Below are 12,665 nucleotides of genomic sequence, written 5' to 3' on the forward strand. Positions count from 1 at the left end.
CTAAATAGCGACCTGAATGCAGAGAAGTACATCTAGCACATGTGAGACTTAAAGTGACATACAGCTCTTTAGCAATGTAGTGAGTTTTATCTGGATACAAATGTTGGGCTTACGGATCGGGTTGAATTCAGTTTCTGAACTTGAGGGTTGTTTGTGGGATTTTTTTTGCATGTGAGTTTGGTTTGCTCTCTGAGATTGCTTTGTAGGTTTTAGTGTAGAGGAATCATGAAAGGCAGAGCTAAACTACCTGCTTTTTCATTGAAACTGTATGAAACTTCAGCTGTCATGGGTCTCCTGGCTGGAAGATCATGACCCTTTCAATGAAAACTGGCCAAGTTTCATGCCTGCAACAAAACCCGCAGATTATCATCCTGCTTCAGGTTTCTCTCGAAACATTTTGTCACGGCTCTTTTTTTCAACCTTACACGGGACGGGGATGATTTAGCTCTGAATGCGTCAGCCAAGTCACGTGCTCATTTTTTGGCTCAGGCCCATGGATGGGCAGAGAGTGCCAGGAGTTCTCCCATGTCTGCAACGCCAGGCGCCAGTGAAGCCCTGGCACGGCAGGAGAACAACTTAGGCATTTTTAAAAGGGTTAGATATAGGATGGAAAGCATCCTCTTTTTGTCAGATCTCAATTGCCTTTCATATGTATTTGTGCAACTGAGCCATCTAAAAGCACAGCAGATTATCTTTTAACACATAGAAATGCTGGTTGAAGTCTTAGTATCGTTGACCCTGTTTGCTCTATTTCTGGTTAGGCATTATTGACAGGCTCTGTGCTCATATGAAAATATTTTGCTATTAGTGACTTCCCCTTTTCCATGCAGTGCACAGCTAATATGATTTGTTGGTTACACAGATCCTTTTCTTATTCTCTTTAAAACAGGCAGTTATTGAAAACAGAACTGGGATCCTTTTTCACGGAATATCTACAGGTAGGCGTGTATTTTCTTTCATTTAAATCAGATTTCGTTATATGCTACTGAGCAAAATCATTTCACCCACTCTAAATGCTGATCTGGAGCCCCTTGAAACCATTCAGAGATGTCCACTTGTCCACTGACTTCTCTGTTTTCTGTCATTTATGCACTAGTGAGATTTGGATTTTTTTTTATATATATATATATATATATATATATAGTTAGATAGTGAAAGCCCAAGCCATGGAATAGATTTGTGCAGTCACTGTGTTTCTTTATGACATTGCTGTCTTTCAGTAGACTTCAGACATTCTCTTTTAACTTAAAATCTAAGTTCCTGTGTAAACCAGTTAAGTTCGTTGTAGTATACTTAATAGGAAAGACATTCAGTAGTAAGTACACACTGTCTATTGAAGCAGTATTCTTTCTGCTTCTCTTTGTGGGTCAGCCATTTGAAGTTTGAGAAGCACTTTGTACTGCACAAAATACGTGCTGTATCCTGAAAGCAGTAGGTGATTATATCATCATTTGACAAGTGTCCCAAGTGATTTAAGCAGGATGAACACAGGAGGAGTCCTTTGATGATTGATCATTAAAATAAAAGACCTCCTTCATTGTCAAAAGTTAAGAATGAAAAAAATGTGAAATATGATGGCCGTAGGGAAGTACAGAATTGAGTAAAGGTAGTCTATATTTTATTTACAGAATCAGCTGCTCACAAAAGGCATGGTGATCCTAAGGGACAAGATCCGGTTTTATGAAGGTAACTTGGATTTTAGCATGGCTATGTCTGTCTGTCACAGGAGTTTTAGCAAATGCATTCTGGAGGCAGTGTCATGCTTTCCACTGTCTTCCCAGGACTATAGATGAGTTTGTATCAATTCATTCCTGCAGTCTGTTGTTGTGTCCTGCCTTGGTGTTCCCATTCTCATCAAGGAGAGGTGACTGCCTAGAGCAGCAGCGAGGGAGTAAAGGAAGGATTACCTCCAGCATGGACACTTCCTTCTCCTTCAATTATAGCCTGCTCAACGTTAAGAAAAGTGGAAAAATAGAGTGAGATATCTTAATAAACAAAAAAATAAGCGCTAAGATCCCAGTTAGTTGAAGCGTCTGGCTAAGTCCAAAAAAATGCTGGAGGTTGTTTTAAGAGTTATTCTGGATTCATGCTTACATAAATGAGGTCGGACACTGTCTTGTTTTTTCACAGTCAAGGCTCCATTTGTCTGTCTGCACCTTCTCGAGGTGTCACCTTCTGGAAGTAAACATCAAGGATAACCACCCGATGTGTCGTTTTACAGTCACCCTCATTTCATGTCCTGTGCTATTGTGTGGCATTTAGATGTGCTGTTAAATATGCTGTTTTGTCCTAGATGTAGGCATACAAGTTGTGCCAGGGAAGGTTTAGATATTAGGAAAAATTTCTTCACCAAAAGGGTTTTCAAGCACTGGAACAGGCTGCCCAGGGAAGTGGTTGAGTCACCATCCCTGGAGGTATTTAAAAGATGTGTAGATGTGGTGCTTAGGGACATGGTTTAGTGGGACTTGGCAATGTTAGGTTTGCGGTTGGACTCGATGATCTTAAAGGTCTTTTCCAGCCTATATGATTCTATGATTCTATATGTCATCAGAGGGTGAAATGATTTCAGAATATCTTCAAGAATTATTGCCCATGTAAACAATCTGAAGATCTTTGGGGAGAGTCTTGAGGCAATTTTAAAGAAATGCTGTAGTCATAATACCACTTAGTCTAAATATACTGTTTAAGCAGTAGCCTGGAGACAACCGTTTCTATTAGTTTCAGCTATCTATAAATCCTAAATGTGACCTTTCATTATTGACAGTACAGTTGATCAGATTAAGATGGTGCTATGGGACCCAGCTTTTCTGATGAAAAGACAATAGCCCTGAACACTGCAAGAAGAGAACAAATTTCACATTAAAAAAATAGCCCCAAAAAAGTACCTAAACTATTCTAAGCCGAACACAGAATTCCTGAGTTATATAAAATAACAACTTGGAGAGCACAGAGAGAGCTGTAAGGATCTCAAGGCCTTCATAGCTGCTTTGTAAATCACAAAGGAAGTTGGTTTTTAAGTATCAAATCAGCAAATTAGATGCAGAGACCTACCAAAGTCCAACCCCTTTTTCTTCTGGTTTTACTAGCTTGAAAATCAAAAATACTATCTCTGATGATTGAGATCAAAGTTGCGATGAAAAATTGAAATGTGAGACCACTAAATGGCTTTCAAATGCAGGAGCATGTTTAGCAAATACAAAATTTCAGCAAGCTGTTAAGTTTATTTTGGTTTTGAATTTGGTGTATCATTTTGTGGTTGCCCCTTAAAATATGATGGTAAGGTGAGGATTAAATTGGTCATGATTTTTCCAAGTCCGTCCTTGGAAATGTCAGCTCATTAAAACTGGCAAGTTACAGGAGAGTAGCTGTACTTTAGGAATCTCATTCAGAGGCAGAGGTCTTTCTGACAGACAGCATTCTGCTAGCTTGCCTGGGGAGCTGCTGGTGGATGTGAGTTTCCAAAGGCTGGAATTTGGGTTTCCTGGCAGCCGAGGCAGCAGCACCCCAGAGTCCATCCTGTAGTCAGTGACCCCATGACTCCCAAAACACCAGAGACAAAGTTGGGAGCATGGAAATCTTGGGAGCTCCCATTCTGAGCAGGGCTCCCTTCCTGGGTCTGCAGCAGCAATGGTCCTGCCCTCAAATCTCAGGTTGTCCCACATCCCGTGGTTTGAGTTTCCCTAACCAGTTGGTATTGAAGTTTTCAAAAGAGAAAAAAGATCACTTCAGAGCACACTTTGGAGGGCTTTTGTCCTGCAGCAGGTCTTGAAAATCTTAGCTTTTGTTTTGAAATGATGATTTCCCACCCCCACCCCCCCGGAGTTTCAATTAACTTTTAGAAGCACTGTGAAAAGTACTACAGGCATTTTTATGTCATACAAAATTGACTGTATTGTGCTTCATTAAAATGAGCATTTAGAGTAACCCAGCTTCCTGGAATCTGGCAAATGCTTATGGTAACTGTAGGGATCTTTGCCTGACAGTAAAACAAACATATTTTTGAAAGGATGCGGGAGTCACGTTCCTCCATGTGTAAGACGCTCATCATCAACAAACCGTAGGAGTTCTTCCACGGCCCCCAGTAAAAGGCCTGCCTGGCGAAAGGCAGTTAACTCTGCAGCCTTTCTGAGCTGCTGTACAGAAATCCATCACTTCACACAACAAACTGCCCACAAGATGAAAGGAGTGTGCGACAGTAAAAGCATGTTTATCTCAACAGGGTAATTTGACTTCATGCAATTCTAGCAGCAAGATTTGAAAAGGACCGATGTTCAGCACGCACATCTGGAGGCAGATTTGTAAGGGCTTAGTTTCCACTTAACCTCAACTTGTGGGCAACTAACGTACTTAACTCTTTTTAAAACTCTGCCCTCAAGGCAGAGAGTGGTTGGGCTTCTCCTTCGTGATTGGATTTATATCTTTGAAACACTTTAATGTTTCAGACACTAGCATAAGGAGGTTATAATGCAACAGTATTTATTATTATTATTACTGCTACAACTGCTAGGAATTTTGGACCTGGTTCCCTGCTGTGTTTTACTAGAACTAATGCAAGACAAATTTTTAAAAAATTGAAACCAGGAACACCCTTTTCAGTCTTGTGCACGAGTGTGTAAGACAGAGAGAACTCCTGCCTGGTGGTGCAGAAATGAAGACCTTGGCGTGGTTCACAAGCCAGCAGCTGCAGTATAGCATGGTGATCCACATTTGTCCCTGAAAGCACTTAAAGTCATCAACCAAGGAATAATTCAGGGGTTGCAGATGGGCCAGAGCTGGTGCTATTTGTCATATGCTTAAAAATGCAGGGAGATCAAGTATCCCATATAAAGATTGGCACTTGCTAACTTGGAGTGTAGATGCTTTCATGCAGAGTGTCTTTGTGATGTGTGTGTAATTCTGGGCAAAATGTTCCCTGGCTGAGGCCCTAAGTAATGCTCTAATACAAAAATTAAGAATAGTATCTGATTCTGACACCAATAGTAATATTGATTGATTGCTATTGAATTTGCTTCCTGATAAGTCATTGTCTTGTCGGAATGCCTCGTGATCATTGATGTATTTATCTCCATAATACTTGCTGGTGGAGGTGCAGTGGCATTGCTCTCCTTTCACAGTTGGGTTAGGGGCACAGGGATGCTAAAGAGCTTGCCCAAGGTCACACAGGCTGTTTCGGGGAACAGGGATTTGAAGCCAGCATCCAGCTATCGAGCCAGACTTCCTCTCCCGTAGATCTCGGCTCCTGCATTTGCCTCTGTGTTTTACAAAACATTCTGTGAGGAACTCCGTGTCCAACTTGGTTGTAGGACCTGGCCAGAGCTTTTCTGATCTCCACTGGGGAGGCTTCCAGGTGGCTGCAGCTGGGGAGGGAATAGAAAGGGAGGTGGCCTCTCTGTGAGGACCATGGTGAACTCACGTCATAGCAGGTTTTGACTGCATCCTTTGAAAGTTACAGGAAAAGGTAGAGCCGCAACACCATTCTCTTTTTCCATTGATCTTGGGTGAGATTTTCTACGTAAGTGGAGATACGAGGAAGCTAAGGGATCAATCTGACGGGATGCTTTGTGGAGGATCTCCACAGAGCACAGTTTGCTCTGCTGGCTTATGGCTTAGAGGGCAGAGAGGAGCACGGTGGGGGGAGATTTCTCTGCAGGAATGTTTTCACATTTAACCTGCTGTGTCCTTCTCCTACTGCTCTCCTCCGCAGTCTTGTCCAGTAGGTATTACTGCAAGAACAGGAGGAGGTAACCTGAGCTATTATTCTTTATTCTTCACGGGGTTTTTCTCTTAACCTCAAAGTTTCTGAGTTTACTAAGAACATTAGATGTGTCATCTGAAAAGACACAAATACCGAATGATCCGATACAGTGAAAGGAATACTAAATCCATACTGCTAATAGTAGCTGTTATATGATTCATCTTTGTGTATCATAGCAGATCCACATTGTTTTCTGTGTGTTTTAGTCTTTGCAGTTAGCTGATTACAACCTAAACTGTTCACTAGTTTGTTTTGTATTTTTGCAGGGCAGAAACTACTGGATACCTTAGCTGAAACGTGGGATTTTTTCTTCAGTGATGTCCTGCCCATGCTTCAGGCTATTTTCTATCCTGTGCAGGTGAAAAATTACTCTGTTACTATAGAATCTTGAAAAACTGGAAAAAGCAACTTTACTGGTTCATCAACAGATTGATGCAATCCTTAACTCTCTCTCCTTGGGCCAACCTCCCAGCGCAGCTGTTCTGTACAGTCATGTCATGCAAAGAAGTTACTTATGCAAACGGCGGTTTGAAGTGCTTGAGTGAAAAAGATGAAAACAGGCATGGAGTGCAGAGAGGATGGTTAGTCCTTCTATCAACTCACACTAAAAGTCAAAAAAGGTTACAAATGATAAACTGAAATATGCACACATTGAAATAAGTAGAGCTGTGTTGACTTAAATATATACATTTCCTTCTCTGCGATGTGAATTTGTCTCTGAAGTATCTCCACTTTTGAAAAGGAATTGTATTTCCGAGATCAAATTCTATGCTACTATAAATGAACAGCAATAGTCAGTGAAGTTAGACCAGTTCACATGAGCACAGAATTTGACTCCAGTAATTTTAAATCCACAGTAGGTATTTGATCTGTTTTGGATGAGGCTCACTCTTCTAACTTAGTGATGACCACAGAGTGTTGTTTATCACTTAAGTCCCAAGGAAATCTGTACCAGGTAGGTATAAGTGACCTTCTGGAGTCGCTCTTAGATGCCTACAGATTTTAGTGGGAGTTTGGTGCCTAAACATATTTGGGGAAACTTTGGAAATCTTCTCCCATTTTTCCAAGTGGTCTTCATGCCTAAAATGATCGTCCAAATGTTATCGATATTGCCATTTGCATCTGCAATTAATTACAGGCATGAAATCTGAATTCAGTGGTAAAGCTGCAACTTTACACAGAATTTGATTCTGAAAGAAAAGAGCTCTAAAAACATACAGGGCTACTTCACCCATTGACTTGTGTCATACCAGTAGAAACTTTAAAATGATAGACATAATATGGTATTAAAAACCTATTAGAACACAATGGGAGATTTTTATAAAAGTGCCACATAATTTAAATCCAAGGCATTTGGGAACTTAGAGATAGAGATAGGCTCTCAACCTGGTTTTCCATGCTGACTTGACTAAATTAGAACTCACTCAGATGTTTTTGAAAATTGCACTGAATACCCCTTTTCACTGTTGCCTTTGAAAATAATTTAGCAACACAAGTCTCCTCACCTTTCAGGTGGAAATAATTGCTTGAATTTTCAAAGGAGCCTTGAGGTGGTAAGAACCCCACACCCCATGTAATTTCAAATAGATCTAGGTGCCTGATGTTCTAAGGATACTTCCAAAAGCCCAGCTGGTGCGTATGTGCTTTTGTAAATGCTATTCGTTAGCAACTGAAGCAGATTTGCCCTTCTTTACTTCAGTACATATAATTAATAAAGTGGAAAGGAATGGGTGGGGTAGGGTCAGGCTTTTTTTTTCTAAACTATGGTAAGCCAATACCAGCTGAATATCAGCCCTTCTAGGAGGGTTAATATTTGGCTGGCAGTACTCAGAACTGCAGGCAAGACTATATATGTACAGCCATATATAGCCAAGGAAAAAAGCCCTGGTGCCAGCAATGGGAACAGTTCTACAACTCCTCATCAGGTATAAGGCAAGTGGTGTTAATCTCTGCAGGCAGAGCTAGCATTGTATTCTTCAGATGAGATTTTTTTCAGTGAGAAGTGATTCTTGAACTGCAAAAAGATGTCTTTGAAAATGCAATGTGAAACTTCAGGTCTGGTTCTACCTTATAGTGAAGTCTCCTAAACTGTAGAGAAAAGGAGGATCCACAGGTGAGCTGAGTCAGGATTCCCACCATAATTTGAAGAGAGTATTCAGCCAGTACTCAAATAATGGAAATTTAACCCTTTTTCAACCCTGCCTTTTTTTTTCCTTTTTTTTCTTTTTTTTTTAAAACATATGATACATTTCATTACTATTAAAGTACAAAATATTCATATATATTCTGTGCTCAAGTACGATCCCCCACACCCTACCCCAATCCCTCATCATCTTCACACACAGTCAAACTCAGTCATTGTCTGCAGTGATCATTACTGCCAAATCAAATTCACTGTGCAGATTTGTAGGCTGCTCTGTGTCCTTTGTTATGTTTCCTCTGCTTTTCATTCAGGTTTACCATTTTTGTACTCCCTCAGAATTGGAGGAAGGAATTTTGATGGAGGATTTTGAAACTCATTTTCACACTGCTCATAATCCGTCTTGTTTTGTTTCTATTTCTAAGGGGAAGGAGCCCTCGGTTCGGCAGCTGGCTCTTCTGCACTTTAGGAATATAATTACCCTCAACATTAAATTGGAAGATGCATTATCACGTTCCAGAGCCAGAGTTCCACCTTCTATTATTCAGATGCTGTTAATACTCCAGGTAAATTCGTTACTTTTCTCAGGCTGTCTTCTTTATCTGTCTTTCTGTACTGTATTGCTGAAGTCTTCTTAAACAGTCTCTGATTTTGCTCATTCATTGAAAACTTCTTACCCAGAATGCCAGAGCTTCTGTGCAATTAAATGTGTTCCTAATATCTAAAAGTAGAGACTGTAGAGGGAGACTGTAGAGGTTCAGATTTCATGCCTTAAGATCCAGAGTGTCTGAGAGTAAAGACTCGTTTTGAAACTGTGGGCCTTGAAATATGAAGTTTTGCAAGCAGACCAGTGTGTGTGGTAATAACATGACTTCCATGAAATGCTGCGTGTTGTTGCATTAGCAGTTCCGGATATGAAGCTTCACATCTGGAGTAGGCAACAAAGTGAATATGCAGTTTATGGTAGAATCATGGTCATATTTGTCACTGGAACCAAATTCTATCAAAGCTGTTGATACAAAAACATTAAGACCAGATAGATACTGGTATTTGCCTTCAGTGTTAGATTTTTTTTTTTTTCTTTGTAGTAGTAGTGAGGAGAAACAAAAAGAGGAATTCCAAGCAAAAGGCAAGTTTAAGATTTTTTTTTTGCTTAAGATTTTTTTTTTGTTTGATTAAAGAAAAGCATGAGTTTGTGTTGAGGAGAAGGCGGATGAGGCAGAAGGGAGGGAGAGAGCCAGGAGTCGATTCTTAGGGGGTGAGGAAGTTGAGATTTTCCTGGCTGGTGATTTTTTTTTTTTAATAAACACATAGATTTACAGCAAATGAAAGGATGTAGTTTCTCACACTTAAAATGAGTCTTTGCTCCTCATCACCGTATGAATTAGTTCTGTGTCTGAAATTGATTTAAAGAGCAGGATAATCTAAAGGCCAGTGATGAAAATGGATCAAGGAGTAAAATTTTCTCTGCTGGGTCAAGAAATGGTATTTCACTCCTGCTATCACAGTGTACATTTATTGGAGTGTATAATGGTGTATTTAACCTAGTTTTCTCAGAAGAAGATGCTTATGCGATAGGACTGCCTGCTTGCCCCTTGTCTCCCTTCTCCCTAACCTCGAACTTGCCAAATGCCTCTTGAAACTGCAGGCTGATTGTGGCACAATGGCAGCGATATCGAAGATATTAAGATTCCTAGGAGTTTCATGGAAATTAGTGTCTGGAGAGAGGAGAGGAACCTCAGGGAAAAACTGGAGCATGGGCTTAACTGCATAATGAGACATCAAAGAATTCACATAATTGAACTGTGAACCAGCTGTGTTGATAGACACCAGAGACTCCACATGAGGGGGTACCATCACAAAAAACCTTAATCACAGGAAGGTTGTCTATCAGGCCTCATCCCTTCTTAGATGGAAGGTAAACTGTCCATTCTAAATCAGGCTTCAGCAGTGTCGTTGCTAACAGATCTGCTAGCTTTTTTGTGGTTTCTTCTTTAAAGAGTCTGTGTTGGCTATGGGCAAGATCCGGCTTCAAATGAATTCAGTGGTGAGCTGGGAACTGAATAACATCTTGATTTAGAAAGTTCATAGGAGGTGATGTGGAGTCATTTGCCAGGATTACTGCTACAAGAAACGGTTTCTTTGCAAATCTGCTTTCTTCAACAACCAGAGGTGTTAACAAGGTGGATGCCTGTTTAGGGTAAAAGGCCAAATCCATTCTCATTGCAAAGCTGTTGATGGAAATCAATAACGAAGTGAGAGGGAGTTTGCCCCTGGGTGTTTATTTCTGAATATGTTACCTATGGTTGTGTGGTGGGGGTGGTGAAAGTCCTTTCACAGCAATAGCTCTGCCAAACTTGTGGTTTAAAATCTAATGGAAATTACAGGAAAAGGTCAGAAGAGGATCTGGGAATGAGCTATTTACATGCTTAGCAGTGTTAGTCAATAATTGGATTTCGGAGCAAAGGCTTTTTCACAAACTCAAATGTCATGTTAAACAAAAGCAAATTTTATACATTTATGGCATAATAATGGAATTTCCTTGACTTAGATTAACTCAACATGTGAACAGGGCTGGAAGAGAGATAACAATTCAACTGTCCAAAGAGCACATGGTGGGCTTGTGTGCGTGGATTTCCCAGACTGAGAGACGATATCTTGGTGTGAACATTGTCTAATCCCTATTTCTGTCTACCGTGGATATCTCTTCCGTAACAGACTCTGTGACACTGGAGCGGACTCCTATGGCTAGAAGATGAGTCTAGTGATGTTGACCCTGGACCAACTGTTGAACCTGGCGCTAAGTTTCCCCGTTTCTGTCCTTGACAGCCTTGTGCAGCTGTGTTACATAATTAAGGAGTAGGTCATGTTCTTCAAAACAGCAGCTGTAATGTCAGCTGAAGGTCACAGGTTGACAAAGGCCCATGCTGACATGCACCAGTCTGTCCTGTTAGACTGGATTAAAGCAGCAGAGATTTGGTAACTAATGCAGGGTGTATCTGGTATTGCTCATGTTTTAGCTTGTCATGGTGTAGGGGAAGAGCTCTGTCACTTTGTCAGGAGAAGACACTTTCCTTATGGAGGGGAAGGGAAGTTTTTTAAAGAGGAAACGGAAGCTGCAGCAATCCTGGACTTTACTCAGGAGGTAGGTGCTGATTTAGCAAAGCTCAGTAAGCACACGTCTTACCTGAGCGTGGGCTGGCTTAATTGGCTTCAGCATATGAGTGATTTCATTGACCTCTGTGAAGTTACTGACCTATTGCAAGTTGCACACATTCCTTGCTTGCTCAGCTGGCCACACTCTGGCAAGGAGAATAAAACAGCCCCTGCCAAAGACCTCCTGAATCAAAGGGCCTGAAATGAAGTTGAGCCCCTTACTTCATTGTTTGGGTGTTTGATTTTCCTTCTTTGCATCAAATCTTTCATCCTGTCCACAGTGAACTATTTGCTGGAAGTATGCCTACCACCCATGCATTTAATACCCTAGCATGTGACACAGCACCCGCAGCAGTCCTCTGGCATACAGTAACATGATAGAGGATATACATTGGGACAGAAGGGATCACCAACCTGACGCGTACCTCACAATTTGCCCAGAGAGCCAGATACCTCCATTTCTTTGCATCTAAGACAGCAAAGATTTTTTTTAAAGAGGGGGGTGTGTGCAGGAAAGTCTCATACCTTCTCTATGCAGTCCCTCTTTGAAGGAAGGAAGAACCTCCCTTTTTTGGGATAAAGCTGTTACAAGTATTGTAATAGCAGATTGTATATCTGAAGCTTTGTTGTAAGATACCCCTCATTTAAAGGATCAGAAATTATTCCTCAGGTTAATTATTAGACTTAGGTTCTCCAATCCAGTAGAGCCACTTCTGCATCTCACCCGTGCTATAACCTGGACTAATTACAAACCAATAATCTACTGGGAAAGAAGCAGTCCCCCAGAACTGGGGGAAGCAGTGATATTCCCATGCTGTTGAAGTTAGTGGGAGTTTTACCATAGTGTGAAAGAAGGGCCTTATACCACTCAAACTTTCTGTTGCTGGTGTAGCCTGATCCAGCTACAAAGCACAAACCAAAATGTTAATCCTTTGTGGCTGTTTATAGGCAATATAAGCTAGAGTGCCTCCAGGATGCTCCTTTTAGGGCCTTCAAGAGCAGCGTCATGATTGAGGGAAGTAAAAGAAGAACTAAAACTGCTTTTGAGCACAGAGAGATACACAGGAGCTCACGTAACTACACCGAGTTGTCAGTCTTGCCTCCATGACCTTTCTCTGGGTGGAATTAGGAAGCTGGAGGGAGAAGGATAAACAGAAGGAGACGTTAGAAAAGAATTTTCTCCCTTATGCTCTGTGAACTAAAGAGAGCAAAACTACCACCAAAGGATAAACAATCTGACTTATTTCCCAAAACATGTTGTCACAGAAGACCTTTGCCACTGAAACTGGAACATCTTATCTCCAGGTATCTCTCCTGAGGTCTGAGAAAGTTGGAAGAGAAGAATTAAAGAGTGTTTATCTGCATCTTTCGGTTAACATCAGTATTATTTGAATTCACAGAATCTCTCTGGGTGACCCGAGGTATTTAAAAACCCTACAAAAGCACAGCACAATACCTCCCGTGCTGAGGGATGAGGCCTCACTAAACATAAGCTCTGAAGAGAAAAATAAAACCTGTGGTTTCCTTTTTGGCTTCTCTGAGCTTCATTTGAACTCCCTTGCCTGTTGTCTTTCTCTGTAAAGGAGGACAAAATAAATACATAAGACTGCCTGG

At 41.0% G+C, this 12,665-nt stretch overlaps 1 protein-coding gene across 3 annotated transcripts in view; it reads left to right on the plus strand.

The window, feature by feature from the left end:
• The window catches only part of PRR5 (proline rich 5), a 93,749-nt gene that overhangs the window by 56,891 nt on the left and 24,193 nt on the right, over nucleotides 1–12,665 (plus strand). For all 3 annotated transcript variants that reach the window (XM_075161890.1, XM_075161898.1, XM_075161878.1), the window contains 4 exons: nucleotides 890–938; nucleotides 1,629–1,686; nucleotides 6,022–6,113; nucleotides 8,321–8,461. In XM_075161890.1, coding sequence (XP_075017991.1) covers nucleotides 890–938; nucleotides 1,629–1,686; nucleotides 6,022–6,113; nucleotides 8,321–8,461 — 340 coding nt within the window. The remainder of the gene's footprint in view (nucleotides 1–889; nucleotides 939–1,628; nucleotides 1,687–6,021; nucleotides 6,114–8,320; nucleotides 8,462–12,665) is intronic.

Source organism: Calonectris borealis, chromosome 1, assembly GCF_964195595.1.
Source record: "Calonectris borealis chromosome 1, bCalBor7.hap1.2, whole genome shotgun sequence".
Classification (NCBI taxonomy): domain Eukaryota; kingdom Metazoa; phylum Chordata; class Aves; order Procellariiformes; family Procellariidae; genus Calonectris; species Calonectris borealis.